This window comes from Colobus angolensis, unplaced genomic scaffold, assembly GCF_000951035.1.
Source record: "Colobus angolensis palliatus isolate OR3802 unplaced genomic scaffold, Cang.pa_1.0 Scaffold112, whole genome shotgun sequence".
NCBI classification, from domain to species: Eukaryota; Metazoa; Chordata; class Mammalia; order Primates; family Cercopithecidae; genus Colobus; species Colobus angolensis.
The window spans coordinates 1,360,427-1,376,931 of NW_012112253.1; the positions used below are offsets into that span (position 1 = coordinate 1,360,427).

The window sequence follows — 16,505 nt, forward strand, 5'->3', positions numbered from 1 at the left end:
CACTCTTTGCTTTGCTACAGAGTGATTTCTCACTTGCTCTGGCATCTTGCAGGAAACATTTATGTGCTAAATTGAATGACTTCTTGGAATTATAGCTGCAATTCTTGGTCCCAGATTTGCTTTAAATCCACCTTACATCTAAATACTGATGAACTAGACAGGATGAGCAGGGTTGCCTGACCTCTTTTGTTAGGCTGTGAAGGACATTAGGTACATTGTACTGGGGTCATAGTTCATGGAAAAAAATGGTTAGGCTTCACTTTTCTCTCAGGAAGCTCACAGCAAAACAGTTTCAATCAATGCTTGGGAGCAGTTTTATTTTTATATAGTAACTTAACAGGATGGTTTAACAGAGTTCCCCACTTAACAGGGTGTCAGATGAAGACTTGAGAGCTTCAAGAATGTTGCAGTGGGCCAGGAATGGTGGCTCTTGCCTATAATCCTATTGCACTTTAGGAGGCTCAGGCGGGAGGATCCCTTGAGGCCAGAAGTTCAAGACCAGCCTGGGCAACACAGCAAGATCCCATCTCTACAAAAAAAATTTGGCCAGGCACGGTGGCTCACGCCTGTAATCCCAGTACTTTGGGAGGCCGAGGTGTGTGGATCACCTGAGGTCAGGAGTTCAAGACCAGTCTGGCTAACATGCTGAAATCCTGCCTCTACTAAAAATACAAAAATTAGCCAGGTGTGGTGGCGGGTGCCTATAATCCCAGCTACTAGGGAGGCTGAAGGAGGAGAATCGCTTCAACCTAGGAGGTGGAGGTTGCAGTAAGCTGAGATTGCACCACTGCACTCCAGCCAGGGAGAAAAAAAAACCCCACAAAACTTAGTTATGGAAGATGATCCTAAATTGCAAAGATTTGTTGTTGCCAGCTTTCCATCCATGTCAATGAATTAAGTCAACATGCACAGTATAAAAATGCCAAAATGTTGCATCTGGTTACATTAAGGAACGTTTGCTTTGTTTGCCTTGTTTAGCTACCCTATCCTGTAATGTCTGTAATCACAAAGATGGAATAAATTGTAACATTTTAGATTCTATCATTTAAAAAAGGCAACAATCCTTTTCACTCAGGACTTTGCAACATAAAACGGAAACCAGTATTAACTGATGAAAATGCACATTCTAAGCATATAGAAAACCAAAGTATCCTTGTAAACTATTGTGAACTAGTGTTGTATACGTATATACATATAATGCACATATTCCACTAAAATCTAATAGATATTAAATTATTTGAGTGCATGGATGATGGGCTTTTGTTTCAGTTCCTAGCACATTGATCTTATGGTCCTATTGACACAAGTTACTCGTCCTAGCCAGGCATTTGTTACCTTCGTCCCTTTAATCAGGTGATCAGGTGTTATAACCTTACCTGGCTTGGCTTATCTAAAACAGGAAAGGTATTTCAACAAACACTTTGCTCAATGTAATTGCTCAGGTATTATTTGCAGAAAGAGGACAAAGGTGGACAGTAAACAGGACTGTCACCTGTCACTGACTGTTGTAGGGTAAATAATTGGCCCTAATTTGTCATTCCTTCTCACAGCCACATCCTTGCTATGGCAAGGTGAAAGGAATGTATTTCCCCATCATCCTTTGACTCTGTACTTGGCGAGGTGGCTTGCTTTGGTTGATAGTAAGTGGGCAGAAATAAGTGTGTCAGTTTTGAGTGTACGTAGGCCTTTAGAAGCTCCTAGTGTTTTACTTCTTGTGCCTTTGCCGGGTGAGCTGGCTCATCTGAGACCTGTAAAGAAACCAAGCCACCCCAGTTAATCCAGACCTACAGTGATAAGCAGAGTCAACTATAGAATAGTGTTGTTGATTAAAATCCCTGAGTTTTGTGGTGGATTGTTATACAGCATTATTGCGGCAATAGCTAACTGATGAAGTGCCAAGGTTTACACAAAAGTATATGCAACAAGATGGGATTAAGACTATCATGGCTAAGGGAGATCAGAGAGATGGCAATCAAACAGTAGTGTTTTTCAAATATGAATAACTTACGCCCCTTTCAACAAATGTTCTTGTAGACTCTCCATATGACCTTTATGTTAACTATGTACATATGTAAAACTAGAGGCTGGGTAGGTGGCTTAGGCCTGTACTCCCAGCACTTTGGGAGGCCAAGGCAGGAGGATCACTTGAAGCCAGAGTTGGAGACCAGCCTTGGGGAGGGGCGGGGAACAAAAAACGTAGCCAGGCTTGGTGGGACACACCAATCAATTTCAAAAATGGAATCATTTCAGTTGTCATATCAGAAGCTGGAGCGAGAGGTAAGTCTGCATTAACAGAAGGGCTATGTGGGAGTAGAAAAGGTGGCCTTCCTGGCATGTGTCATGACATTGTAGAAGCTAGACTCTAATCCAGCCCAGGAAGCCTACCGAGAAAATGCTGCCCTCCTGCGTTTCCAATTTAAACATGTCCTTAGACCTCACTGCAAATGCACCATGATGACACACAACTTGGCAGCACAGTGAGTGGAGTTTATTTTTATAATTTGTAGAAAATTGACATTTAGATTTCAAAACTTATATTACAAAATTATCAGCAGCAGTCTTAAGCATTTCAACAATGCTGATAGATTTCACTTTGCTAACACAAACAAGGCTATTATACCATGTTCGAAAAGCAAGACTTGTTCCAAGAGGGTCTATTATTATACATCTGCGTCACTCCTCAGGACCCGTTTGTGACTGTGTCTTCTTCCATCTCTTCTTCACCATCATCAGTGGGCCCTAAAGAAAACCACACAAGCAAAAGTAGTATCAATTTTAGAAATCTATTCCCTTAGCATGTGAGTGTTCGTTCTGTGGCCACTTTTTGTTAGGCACTGAGGTAGGTACAGAAAGATCAAAAGCAGCCCCGGCCTTTGAGGAACTTATCGTCCAGGGACAGTCTAGTCTGTCTTTGGCAGGTACTGGAAGGGATGGTCAATTTCAAAGGAAAGGGGTCACAAAGGTTTCAAAATTGTTACCTCCCATTGTAGTTGATGATAATTCATTTTTGGTGTAGGTAAAGTCTATACTCATGTGCTTTTCATGGCACTACTGTAGGCAAAAAAACCGGAAATACTCAAAAACATTTGGGCACCCACTACATGCCAAATACTGGCAACAGTTCAATGACTTTATTGTCTCTCAATTAGGGAAATATGGCAACAACTACCAAAAAATGTTACATTTGTTCAACAATTTATGGCAGATATTTTGGTCAATGTATTCCAGAAGGAAAAAAAGTTGTAACTCCTTCAATTGTTTGGGAAAATTACTCAATAATGTCTCACTTAACATCAGTCAGCTGAATTCCTGTATTGATTTCATCATTCCATCCGTTGCAATATGGTATTTTGATTGAGGGCATGAAGAAAATCTGGCCACACAGGCATATAGTTAGAAAAGGGAGGAAGATTTTAATAGCCTGTGCAGATAATGATGGATGTTCTTTTTAGATACCATGGTAAAACTTGACAAATGGTAGCTTCCTAAAGGTTAGATGGCAGTGTAAAAGTCTGAAACCTTATCAATGAACTTTTCATACTCTTACTTGGTTTATCTTGTACTTTGAACAAATCTTTTACCCATACATGATTTTGTATCATTTGGAAAACAGTGGTTCACCGACTTTTGCAGATCTTTCAAACATTGAGCCATGTAATTACACAACATCAAAAATGTCACACCCATTAATTCGCATGCATTAACATTACTATTGAGTTCCCCAGAAAAGTCTTGAGGTACTGGGAAGCTGGTAGGTTATGGCAGTGGATACAAGTTTTCTAAATTTTAATTTTTGCTTCAAATCTTGAATTTTCAATTGTTTTCCTTGAAGTGACAGGCTCACTTCATCATGTTTGAGAAGACAAGTAGCTGCCTCTCAACTGAAATGACTGCACTAGTGCATGGAGATAACCACCTAACTCAAGTATGCAGACATGTGCATCCCCTTTCTATCACCCAGAATATCAAAGAGACGTGTGCTCAAGGAGTGAGATTTAATTATCTTTACTGCTGCATCCAGGACACTCTTAAGTGAAACTGGCATGCACTCTACTGGGAGTGCAGAATAGGGAAGAATATAACAACTATTATTTAGGCTGCTGCCTTGACTCCTACTGTGCCAGCGGTTCTACCCACTATTGCTCCATCAGTGCAAATGTTCATACAAAAGCAAGTAACACCTTGGTGTTATTAGATAAAAACAGTCTTCGGCCAGGCATGGTGGCTCATGCCTGTAATCCCAGCACTTTGCGAGGCCAAGGCGGGTGGATCACAAGGCTAACATGGTAAAACCTTGTCTCTACTAAAAAAAAAAAATACAAAAAATTAGCTGGGCGTGGTGGCAGGCACCTGTAGTCCCAGCTACTCGGGAGGCTGAGGCAGGAGAATTGTGTGAACCCATTCCTGCAGTGAGGTGAGATCGCACCACTGCACTCCAGCCTGGGCGACAGAGCAAGACTCCATTTCAAAACAACAACAACAAAAAAAACAGTCTTCACCTTAGACTCCCAGAAGCCCACAAACCATACAGTAGAGAATTACTGGTCTTTTTTTTTGAGACGGAGTCTTGCTCTGTCACCCAGGCTGGAGTGCAGTGGCCAGATCTCAGCTCACTGCAAGCTCCGCCTCCCGGGTTTATGCCATTCTCCTGCCTCAGCCTCCCGAGTAGCTGGGACTACAGGCGCCCGCCACCTCGCCTGGCTAGTTTTTTGTATTTTTTAGTAGAGACAGGGTTTCACCGTGTTAGCCAGGATGGTCTCGATCTCCTGACCTCGTGATCCGCCCGTCTCGGCCTCCCAGGAGAATTACTGGTCTTAAAATATGTCTTTTTGGCCGGGCACAGTGGCTCACGCCTGTAATCCCAGCACTTTGGGAGGCCGAGGCGGGCGGATCACGGGGTCAAGAGATCGAGACCATCCTGACCAACATAGTTAAACCCTGTCTCTACTAAAAATAAAAAAAAATTAGCTGGGCACAGTAGTAGGTGCCTGTAATCCCAGCTACTTGGGAGGCTGAGGCAGGAGAATTGCTTGAACCTGGAAGGCCGAGGTTAGAGTGAGCCGAGATCACGCCATTGCACTCCAGCCTGGGCAAAAAAGAGTGAAACTCCATCTCAAAAAGAAAAAAAAAAATCTTTTTCATTTTTAGCTCCCAGCTGAAACATTATTTCCCTAGGAAACTTTCCCCAAGATAGCAGTCTAAGTAGAGGTCCCCAGTTACATTCATATCAAAACTACATTGTAAGACGTATTTCAGTATTTTTTATATCCCTAGTGCCCCACATGCTGCCTGGCATAAAGTAGGCATTCAAATGTTAGAACCGTTACCACTTATCAAAAACTTGCTAATGTTGAGCCCTGTGCTAAGTTCAGTTTCTTAGCCTTTCGGCAACCTTTTGAGGTTTGGTACTATTATTATCTCAGATTTAAAGATGAGGAAAGACTTGAAGAAAGCTGTCCAAAGGCAGAGCTGGTGAAGCTAAGATTTGGCCCTCAGACTGCTTGGCTCTAGATCCTGTGTTCCTAACTACTGAGCTATTACGCACACACACAAGTATATGTAGGTGAAAGTCCACATGGCTATCTCTAGTGTTCAGTTCACTCCATTGCTGAAGTAATGCTAGCTTCAACTTTTACATAAAATCCCCCACAGTGCTATGACTTAACTTTCTTTATGAATAACTTTTTTTTTTTTTTTTGAGATGGCGTTTCGCTTGTTGCCAGGCTGGAGTGCAATGGTGTGATCTTGGCTCACCAACAACCTCCAACTCCCGGGTTCAAGCTCTTCTCCTGCCTCAGCCTTCCAAGTAGCTGGGATTACAGGCATGCACCACCACACCAGGCTAATTTTGTATTTTTAGTAGAGACGGGGTTTCTCCATGTTGGTCAGGCTGGTCTCGAACTCCTGACTTCAGGTGATCTGCCTGCCTCAGCCTACCAAAGTGTTGGGATTACAGGGGTGAGCCACTGCACCCAACCCATCAAATACTTTATCTTCAAAGAGCATTTAAAGAGATTTCATATATTAGATTTGATGTAAGGAGGCACTATTCTAGCATTCTGGAGTCATGGCATCTAAATGGTTGTGAGAGTTACACTTTGAGTGTAACATTAATTTGAATGTACAAAGAACACCATTTGCTCACCCGATCTGCGTTCTCTGCCAGGGATCTGACCAGACTGCAGCAACCCCTTCAGCCTCTCCACTTCAGCTAGAGTTGAAGCATTTGCTATAGCATTCTGGAGGACAGACGGCAATGGAGATGGATGATTAACTTCAATCAAGTATCAACTACCCAGAAAACTAAGTATCAATCACCTACAGAAATTCACAGCAACTTCTCCATTTGGAATATTAAACACTTCGGTGTTGGGGGAAGAATGTTATTGCCCCACAAAAATAAAACTAGAAGCCAAAACACAAATTTCTAAAATTGGTGAAGAGATGCAGACCTTCTTATAAAAGAGTAAATAATCAGTCCACATGTCCTAATATCGTAGCTAAGTGAAGTAACTATTTGGAATTACGTTACTGAATAATTTAAGGAGGCAATATTATAAAACTAGGGTCCCTACTGATCAGCCAAAAGGATTTGCCAGACAGCAAATCTTTGAAAGTAAAAATTAAGGCAAACACTGAGACAGCATACCAAGGTAACTAACTGTTCAAAGTGATAAATGCACCCTGGAAAATGAGAAAGACAAAGCTGCTTCCACATTAATTAGCTTGTGTAATTTCAAGTCTGATCAAATAATAATTTTATGCTAGTTTTTCCTTAAACAGAAATATTGTTGTATGCTAATAACTGTGGGAAAACGAAATCTGCAATGTTCAGGTCATGTTTATTATCCAACTTTGTGTTCTGAACCCATCTTAGCTCGTTCCAGTCAAGAAGCCTAACACATAATTACCTTGATTGCTTCTACATCCCCTGGAGATGGCCCACCTTTCTTTTTGTCAGTTGGCAAACCAGCACCTGGATTAAAACTTAAGAGGGGGAAGAACATAAACTGTTAAACCTAGACCAACAGAAGTTGCTTCTCTTTTACTTTCAAAAGCTTTTGAAAGTAATTCAACCAGTGTAGTATCTTATCTTTGTTAACAAACTGATACAAGAACTCTCTCCTTCAGAAACACCATCCAGTTCATCTTCCTATATAGAAAATAGGATGTACATGGTACAACATTGAGACTGACTACTGAAATATTTGCTCTGCTAACCTGGTAGAAATTTCTTGTGATGTATGGACCATTGATGTACATGGACTATAAGCACTCAAATTTAACACCACATTAATATGTCAGAGTTTTTGGTTAATTTTGTAGGAGACGAACTGCCAGACAGATCAGATCATGTTTCTGAAGGTGAAGTAGAGTTAAGTTGGATATCCGTGTCTTACGTTTTGCTTCTCCTGGCAATATCCTTTGCAAGCTGTGCACCCCGTTTGCCCTTGAACATTTTCTCTGCTTCCTGACGCTCCTACAGCGACACCACACACAGAGTTAATGGAAATAGGAATACCACATGCATTTAGATGCATTCCTCAGAAGACATGGAAGCGAACTCTCCTACAATACTCCAGCAGGCTGGTGAAAATACCAAAAAGCCAATTTCAAATTAAGAGAAGACACAGTGGTCTTCTTTCTTTGGTAAAGCTCCCTGAAGAAAGTTCACTCTCCTAGTTCCAAGGAGGGGATCCCAGGGAACTAAGAAGGCAATTAAATAAACAATAAAATAATGAACTCCTAATAAAGGGAAAAACCTTCCTAACAAACAGAGCTGCACAAAAGTGGGTTACATTAAGTTCTCCACTAGGAATGTATCTAAGCAGACAATCCACTGTTAAGAGTGTTCACTGTGGCCTCAACGTTTTGCAAACTTTGGAATGGCCAGCATTACATAAAAGAGCTTTAACTTAAAGTTCTATCATAAACTCTGCTATTAGAAAAAAATTTGATGTAACATTTCCCCCCCCCATTTTCATTACAAACTAATGGTAAAATTTACTCATTTAGACAATTTTAATAATCAGTAATAAAAATATAAAGAAAAACACACAACTCTATAATGACTCACAAGCAACAGATTACTACTTACTTTTAGTTTCACTTTCTGGAAATCCAGTACTCTGACTTGTGGAACTTTATAAATCACATACAATCTGTAATGCTTCTTATTGGTTACCGGATTTCTTAGAATACTACGAGAAAAGAAGTAACACAATGGCAAACTTGTTCATGGGACAGCACTCAAAAGGTCTGTTTGAATAGTCTAAGGAACCTATAAATCAAGGAAACATTCACATTCTTCACATTTTAACACTGTAACAATTTACCATTAAGGAAATACATTCAATATTTCTTTGTAAAAGGCATTTTTAATTAACTGATTACATTAAGGTCAAGGCTGGTAAAAGTAACTTTATTTTAAAGGACTTCATTCATTTTGTCACAATATGTAATTCCCATACCTTAGGTAAGTCAGCGATTTGAGAGACGCCAGAGGGTCCAGATCACCCTGTAAAGTAATGGCCACAGGTAAGAACACGAATACCACATGCTATTTTGAGATCTGGAAAGGGAGAGTGCTTTTGAAGCAAGTTGTCTTTTATTTATTTACTTAACTTTTACTCTCTAGCACCAAGCCCAATACTAGCACATCACAAATGTTTAAATAATTTATTTCTTTTCTTTTTTTTGAGACAGAGTCTTGGTCTATCGCCCAGGCTGGAGTGCAGTGGCACAATCTTGGCTCACTGCAAGCTCTGCCTCCCGGGTTCACGCCATTCTCCTGCCTCAGCCCCCTGAGTAGCTGGGACTACAGGAGCCTGCCACCACACCCAGCTAATTTTATTTTGTATTTTTAGTAGAGACAGGTGTCATGCGTGAAGAGACCACTAAACAGGCTTTGTTTGAGCAATAAAGCTTTTTAATCACCTGGGTGCAGGCGGGCTGAGTCCGAAAAGAGAGTCAGCAAAGGGAGATAAGGGTGGGGCCGTTTTATAGGATTTGGATAGGTAAAGGAAAATTACAGTCAAAGCGGGGCTGTTTCTGGTGGGCAGGAGTGGGGGTCACAAGGTGCTCAGTGGGGGAGCTTTTTGAGCCAGAATGAGCCAGGAAAAGGAATTTCACAAGATAATGTCATCGCTTAAGGCAAGGACCAGTCATTTTCACTTCTTTTGTGGTGGAATGTCATCAGTTAAGGCGGGGCACGGCATTTGCACTTCTTTTGTGATTCTTCAGTTACTTCAGGCCATCTGGGTGTCTACGTGCAAGTCACAGGGATGCGATGGCTTGGCTTGGGCTCAGAGGTCTGACAAGGGGGTTTCACCGTGTTAGCCAGGATGGTCTCGATCTCCTGACCTGGTGATCCGCCCGCCTCGGCCTCCCAAAGTGCTGGGATTACAGGTGTGAACCACCAGGCCCGGCCTGGGGCCTCACTCTTAATAGAAATCATATCCCAACACGGACCTGCCCTAAAGAGAAACTGCTGGTACAGACGCAAATTGGGTAGATGGCAGGGGAGGGGTGTGTGTGTGTGCAAGAAGCACAGTGAGAAAAAAATACAGATAAAAACAGGGAGAGCAGAGCCAGAAATTCTCAAAAAGCAAGCTGCCATCTTCAAATAAGTCACAAAAACCACCAGAGGGAGCTCTAGAGCTTGATACTGTTTTACCCCCACTGAAGATGATCCAAAAAGGAAAAAAGAACAAAGTGGTAACATTTGTTACATACACAGTGTAAAACATAATGGTGATGTAGTGATGGGTTTCAAAAAATAATAAATATGTAACAAGCTGAAAGGTGCTGAAATGTTGAAGGTCACTGTACTGTATTGTTTAGGAGGGTAAAGGTGTCAAAGTTTAAAATTAAATGTTGAAGGTCACAGTACAGTGATCTTAACATTTAATTTTAAACTTTTATAAATACGTATGTTTTAATTTCTAGGATGCTAACTCAAGACTGAAAGAGAGTAATTTCTAAACCATTAGAAGGAAAAATAGAATGACAGAAGGAGAGCATGTACAATAAAGGGGAGAAAAAGGATTGAAGAATGGATGGTATAAACAGAAAGCCCCAGAACAGAGAGAAGACAAACTGGAACACACCAGTAATTACATTAAACAGACTAAATATAAATAATTCACTTAAAAGAGCTTTCAGACTGGATCGTAAAAAATTGTAATCAGAGCCGGGCACGGTGGCTCACGGGGCACAGTGGCTCACGCCTATAATCCCAGCACTCTGGGAGGCCGAGGTGGGTGAATCACAAGGTCAAGAGTTCAAGACCAGCCTGACCAACATGGTGAAACTCTGTCTCTACTAAAAAAAAAAAAAATACAAAAATTAGCCAGATGTGATGGTGCCCACCTGTAATCCTAGCTACTTGGGAGGCTGAGGCAGCAGGAGAATCCTTGAACCCGGGAGGCAGAGGTTGCAGTGAGCCGAGATCTCACCACTGCACTCCAGCCACTCCGTCTCAAAAAAAAAAAAAAAAAAAAAATTCCAACCATACAGTTTTCAACAGATAAATCTAAAATACAAGAGGTACAGAAAAGCTGAAAGTAAATTTTGGATGGAAAAAGATTTATCATGCATATAACTAACCAAAAGAAAGATTGTTTTGGTATATCAGGTAAAAGAAACCTCAAGGTAAACAGCATTAATAGAGACAGAGGGTCACAAAATTATAAAAAGGTTCCGTTCACCAGAAAGATATGAGTAATTCAAAATTTGCATGTATCAAAATAAGGCAACTTCAAAATATACAAAACTAAAACTGACAGAACTTCAGGGATAGTCAAATCCACTACCATGCTGTGAGATTCTAACATACCTCTCTAACTGATAAGCCCAGTGGTCTTCATTTTTGCAAACAGCTTTAAATACAACTATAATTTCTCTAACAGCACCTATCATGAGACACATTACCTATAAATATGTATTTCTGGTTGAATACTTCACACACTTTAGAAAGGACATGGCCATGGACCAGTGCTTTCTTACATTTGTAGTCACGCATCTCCTTGAGAATCTAAAGGATGCTATGGACCTCGTCCACAAGGAAAGGAACACAGTTCATTCTCAACAATCAGGAAAGTATGGGAGGAAGGTTAGGTCACAAAATAAAGTTATGCAATTTTTTTTTTTTTTTTTAGATGGAGTCTCGCACTATTGCCCAGACTGGAGTGCAGAGGCATGATCATGGTTCACTGCAGCCTCGACTGACTGCTAGGGCTCAACTGATCCTCCCACTTCAGCCTCTGGAATACTTGGGACCACAGATGCACGCTACCACATCTGGGTTTTTTTTTTTGAGATAAGAGTCTCACTCTTCGCCCAGGCTGGAGTGCAGTGGCATGATCCCAGCTCACTGCAACCTCTGCCCCCTGGGTTCAAGCAATTCTCCTGTCTCAGCCTCCCGAGAAGCTGGGATTACAGGTGCCCACCACCATACCCGGCTAATTTTTGTATTTTTAGTAGAGACGGGGTTTCTCCATGTTCGAACTCCTCACCTTGTGATCCGCCTGCCTTGGCCTCCCAAAGTGCTGGGATTACAGGCATGAGCCACTGTGCCTGGCCTTTTTTTTTTTTTTTATTACTTATAGAGAGAGACGAGGTCTCACTATGTTGCCCAGGCTGGTCTAGAACTCCTGAGTTCAAATGATCCTCCCACCTTGGCCTCCCAAAGTGCTTGGATTACAGGCATGAGCTATGGCACCTGGCCTACAATATAAATTTAAGCATCCAGTGTTTAAGTGAATAAGTTAGGTTACAAAACAATATACAGTATTTCAATTATGTTAAAAATTGGATACACAGAGCAGAAATTTTTAAAAAGCATAAAAACAGTTCCAAGTGGACTGTTCATCTAATGTGAAGAGTAAAACAAGGTTTTTAGACTAGAACTGTTCAACAAGATTTAATGCACATCAGATATGTAATCTAAAATTTTCTAGCAGCCATGTTAAAATAAATAGGTGAAACTAATTTTAACAATATGCTGTTTAACCTATTACCAAAACATTACCACTTCAACATTGATATAAAATTACTGAGATAGTTTACTTTTTTTTTTTGTACTTAAGTCTTTGAAATCCAGTGTGTACAGTTCTAGCACATCTTAATTGTGAGTAGCCACCTGTAGTTATTGGTACTATATTGGACACTGCAATTCTAGAAAACAACATAGGAGTTTACAACCCTGGAATAGGGGAAGCTTAAACTTCAAAAGGGCTACAATATTGGACTGCACCTAAATTAGGAACTTCTCTAACAGGACACCCTAAGTCAAAGGGCAAGTAAGAGTAGGAAAATATTTGCAACATACAGCTGCAGAACCCAAAAGGCCCAGATCCTGAATTAAGAAAAAGACAAGCGGATACTGAGATCATTTTCTATGAGATTTTCTAGATTCTGTAAATTTTCTGTAGGAAGAACATAGTACCTTTAACTCCACCCACCAAATACATTTTCCTTCTGTGTAACTTACCAGTTCCACGAGACTATTATTGGTGAGAATGAGTTCTGTCAGACAGGGCAGAGCCTGATCAAGTCCCTCACCTATACGGCTAAAATAAAAATAGAGTCTTAGTAAAAGTGAAAATTAAATAAGCTCACAATTTTAATTACCTCCTTGCTCAGAGGATCTCAAAGAGACACAGATCCTTCATCCAACACCCTGACAAAGAGGAAACAAAGCAAAAAGAACCCTTTTCTGAGGCCACAGCGTCAGCAACAGAAGTGGGATTTTAGAACCCATGCCTATGGGACACTGCCTGGGGCTAATTCTACTGTCACACTGTCTAGTGGAAGCTGAGAAAAGGTGCAACTCCTGGGTGGCACAATCTATTTAACTCACTTCATGATTTTTTGTGCAGGCAGCGCAGAAATACAAATAATTCTGCATTCACAGCTCAGGTACAAGACACAGCAACTATACTATAGGAGAATGGTTAACCTTCGAGATATATTTCTATCTGAAGGAAATCCCACTCACCATCCAGTACCTTTAAAGACATTATCTACACACCAAGTGCTTTTTTTTCCAATAAAGTTTACACAGAGCTGATGAAGACAGGGTCAAAAAAGATCTCAATTTCAATAAGTAACAGTCTAGAAAGTTGCAGTTAAAAAAAAAATAGCAGAGACGCTCAGTCAAAAGTATAATTGTTACCTTTATATATCCTTTTACTATGACCCCTTTGATAATTGTTCTAGAAGCCAAAATGTATACAAAGCAACATGTTTTTAATTAGAAACTTATCATGAAAATAAAAATACATGATTTCCGAACAGATACAAGACTAGACTAAAGCCAGGTTAATCTCTGGATCTCTATAGGAAAAGTGATGTTCATTTCTCATTTTAAGAAAAAACATGTATTGAACGTGGCTTCCATTATGGAAAAAATATTTTTTAAACATATAAAAATTAAAAAAAAAAAAACATGTAGGTTTAACCGGTAGTACGTGCTACAACTTCTTCAGGGAACACTGCAACATTTACCCTAGGGGGAAAAAATTACTTTCCCCTACAGGCACTTACCATATTCTGTTGTTGTTCACTAACAATGTTTTCAGTCTTCTCAACAAAGGAAAACCATCCAGTTTCCTGATCTCATTGTCAGAAAAATCAATAGCATCAAACTGGTCTAATGTAGCACCTAGATTTTCAATGACGGGAATTTTATACCCTGTAAAACGGAGGAAAAAAACACATAAGAGGTATTAATATAACTAAACAGCCCCTTAAAACATTAGCAGTATTTCACAGTATCTGATTCCAGGCTTTGATTTATTCAGGAAGTATTACCTAGCACCTATGCCATGTCATACATGCCTTGCCACTGTACAAGATACTAGAGAGAAAATGCTGAACGAGTCTCAAGTACCCAGTGCCATGAAGCTTACAATCTAATGACAACAAGGACAAGAACAATAATAATGGGTGATATAGGTAGCTAACATTTATAAGAACATTTACAAAGTGCCTCACACTGTTCTAAGTCGTTTGGGCTAGTTAAGCGGAATCCGCACAACAGGAATTTACACTTTGAGCTGCTTAGTCTCAGTGCCCAAACAGCATTCAAACATTGTGGATAACAGTTCTCCACTCTTGCATCTCCACGGGCCAGATTCTTAGAACCCATCAGAACAGCCTCAAGATATGACAGTTCTCCCTCCCCTCCCCCAGCTCCAATTCAGAGTTGAAGAACTCAATGGTTTACATAGAGTAATAAATCTGTGAACACTCAAATGTTAATTTGTCCAATTTGAGCATAATTATTGTGTTAGGCACTATATTCCGAAGAAGCAAGGTCTACTAAAAAAGAATTCACCCAAAGTTAAAGGACACAATTCAGAGCTATACTACACGTACTGCATCAAAATACATATTTTCAACACTGCACGTACTCCATAAAGAGAAGTAGCAGAGATCATCAAAAGTGGTGAGTTGGGCCGGGCGCAATGGCTCAAGCTTGTAATCCCAGCACTTCGGGAGACCGCGGCGGACGGATCACCTGAGGTCGGGAGTGCGAGACCACCCTGACCAACATGGAGAAACCCTGTCTTTACTAAAAATACAAAATTAGCCGGGCGTGATGGCGCAGGCCTGTAATCCCAGCTACTCGGGGGGTTGAGGCAGGAGAATCGCTTGAACCCGGGAGGCAGAGGTTGCAGTGAGCCGACATCGCGCCATTGCACTCCAGCCTGGGCAACAAGAGCGAAACTCCGTCTCAAAAAAAAAAAAAAAAAAAAAAAAAAAAGTGGTGAGTTGCTCTTGAACTGAACCTTTCTCTAAGAAACTTAATTTCAACAAAATAAAAATACTGGGGGCCGAGCGCGGTGGTTCACGTCTGTAATCCCAGCACTTTGGGAGGCCAGCGGAGGCGGATCACTTGAGGTTAGGAATTCGAGACCAGCCTGACCAACATGGCGAAACCCCGTCTCTACTAAAAATACAAAAATTAGCCAGGCGTGGTGGCTCACGCCTGTAATCCCAACAACTCGGGAGGCTTGAGGCACAGGAATCACTTGAACCGGGGAGGCGGAGGTTGCAGTGAGGCAAGATCACGCCACTGCACTCCAGCTGGGGCGAAAGAGCGAGACTCCATTTCAACACAACACAACACAACACACTGGGATTTCCCAAAGGTCAGCAAGAAATCTAAGCAGATCCCGCAGCGATGCTGCTCCAAAGCCATAGGTCCCCGTGGGAACAAATCTCAGGCTATGGCTGCATGGTCTTATCCCCAGAGAAGTTGCTCTTCATATCCTTTTTAAAGTCGTCTCCTGAAATGCCAACTAGCTAGCTGCCCTCCCAATATCTTACCAAGTCTTGCTAAGGTTGAAATAGTACAGGAATCTGAGTAATTGCGAGCGCTTCCACAACTTACACACAGCACAGGGCGGTGCAAACCTGGGTCACACAGTTCAATTTTTAAACCGTTTTCATAAAGGGGAAACGCCAGACAAAGCTACTAAGTAGAAAATACTGGGGGAAACAATCGCTGTTGTTCGGGGACTTAGTTTCCTCCCTCACATTAGGAACAATGAACACATATCCCATCTACGCTCAAAATATCATCTGGCGGCAAGTATTAAGAACAAATCACTCGCCCTGCACTAGCATTACAACCATTAACGAGCCGCTCTTCCGGGCCCTCAAACAGAGCCAACTGCGAAACAACCAAGCAAGGCCTAATAGAGTCCCACGAGTATGCACTAGGAAGTAATGAAGTCACTCGTGCCTGGCAAAAGGCACGGCGGTAACAGAAGGCTCCCAAGAACCTAACGGGATGCTCATTTGGCAACAACAGCAACAATCAGGCCCGGCGTTCCCTGCGCAGCCCGGTCGGAGCCCAAACAACCGACCCGCGGGCCAAGCTCCGGCCTTCGGTGCACGCGGCAGAGCGCGGATAATAAGGCGACGCGGTGCCGCCCGGGGACTGGCTGCCCACGCCCTCGGACTCACCTCGGAGGTCCAGCTCCCGGTCGCGCACCGCGTTGGTGTACTGCGCCGCCTGCTCGATCAGCTCCGCCGTCAGCTTGACCATCCTGCTGCCTCCCGTTTTCTCGCGCCGTGGAAAGCCCGTGGCCTCCCGCCAGCGAGAAGTCCCAGCGTGCCCCGCGCCCCACCGCCAGGCAGCACCAATCGCAGCCGCCGAGTGCGCGCGCAGCTCGCCCGCCAGGCCGAAGCAATCGAAGAGCCACGCCCCCGGGGTCGTTCTTGCCGGAAGTCTTGCCGCACGCAGGGGATGTGTCTGGTTCTGGGTTGTTTCCTGGGGTGTGTTTGGAGTCTGGAGCACCTATGACTCCAGACGTTGGTGTTTAAAAGTTAAGGCGAATGTGGAAGCACCCGAGGGGAACTTTTTCATGCATTAGCGCACCTTGAGGTGGGACGGGAAGCTGTGACTGCTCTCCCTCCACCAGCCGGCGCGGGGACCCGTGGGGTTCAGTGAAGGGTCCAGGAGTTCAGGTACCCCTCCCGGGCCTGGGCCT

The 16,505-nt window shown here is 42.3% G+C and overlaps 1 protein-coding gene across 2 annotated transcripts; it reads right to left on the reverse strand.

The window, feature by feature from the left end:
- Positions 1 to 2,466: 2,466 nt before the first annotated feature.
- On the reverse strand, positions 2,467 to 16,152 carry SNRPA1 (small nuclear ribonucleoprotein polypeptide A'). Of its 2 annotated transcripts, none has more exons than XM_011957553.1 (9): positions 15,979 to 16,152; positions 13,549 to 13,696; positions 12,494 to 12,572; positions 8,472 to 8,518; positions 8,099 to 8,201; positions 7,401 to 7,480; positions 6,912 to 6,987; positions 6,146 to 6,239; positions 2,467 to 2,739 (listed from the first exon to the last, which is right to left on the reverse strand). In XM_011957553.1, the coding sequence occupies exons 1-9, from the start codon at positions 16,058 to 16,060 to the stop codon at positions 2,681 to 2,683; spliced, it is 768 nt and encodes a 255-aa protein (XP_011812943.1). In that variant the 5' UTR covers positions 16,061 to 16,152; the 3' UTR covers positions 2,467 to 2,680. The 2 variants fall into 2 exon arrangements, with proteins under 2 accessions (XP_011812943.1, XP_011812954.1); XM_011957564.1 differs by having other exon boundaries at positions 6,142 to 6,239.
- Positions 16,153 to 16,505: the final 353 nt, after the last annotated feature.

Coding starts and splice junctions, on each gene's coding strand:
- SNRPA1 (XM_011957553.1), bottom strand. CDS start 16,060: ATGGTCAAGCTGACGGCGGAGCTGATCGAGCAGGCGGCGCAGTACACC. Junction 12,573..13,548: donor GTGAACAACAACAGAATATG/GTAAGTGCCTGT, acceptor TTTTTATTTTAG/CCGTATAGGTGAGGGACTTG. Junction 8,202..8,471: donor AAATCGCTGACTTACCTAAG/GTATGGGAATTA, acceptor CTTTTCTCGTAG/TATTCTAAGAAATCCGGTAA.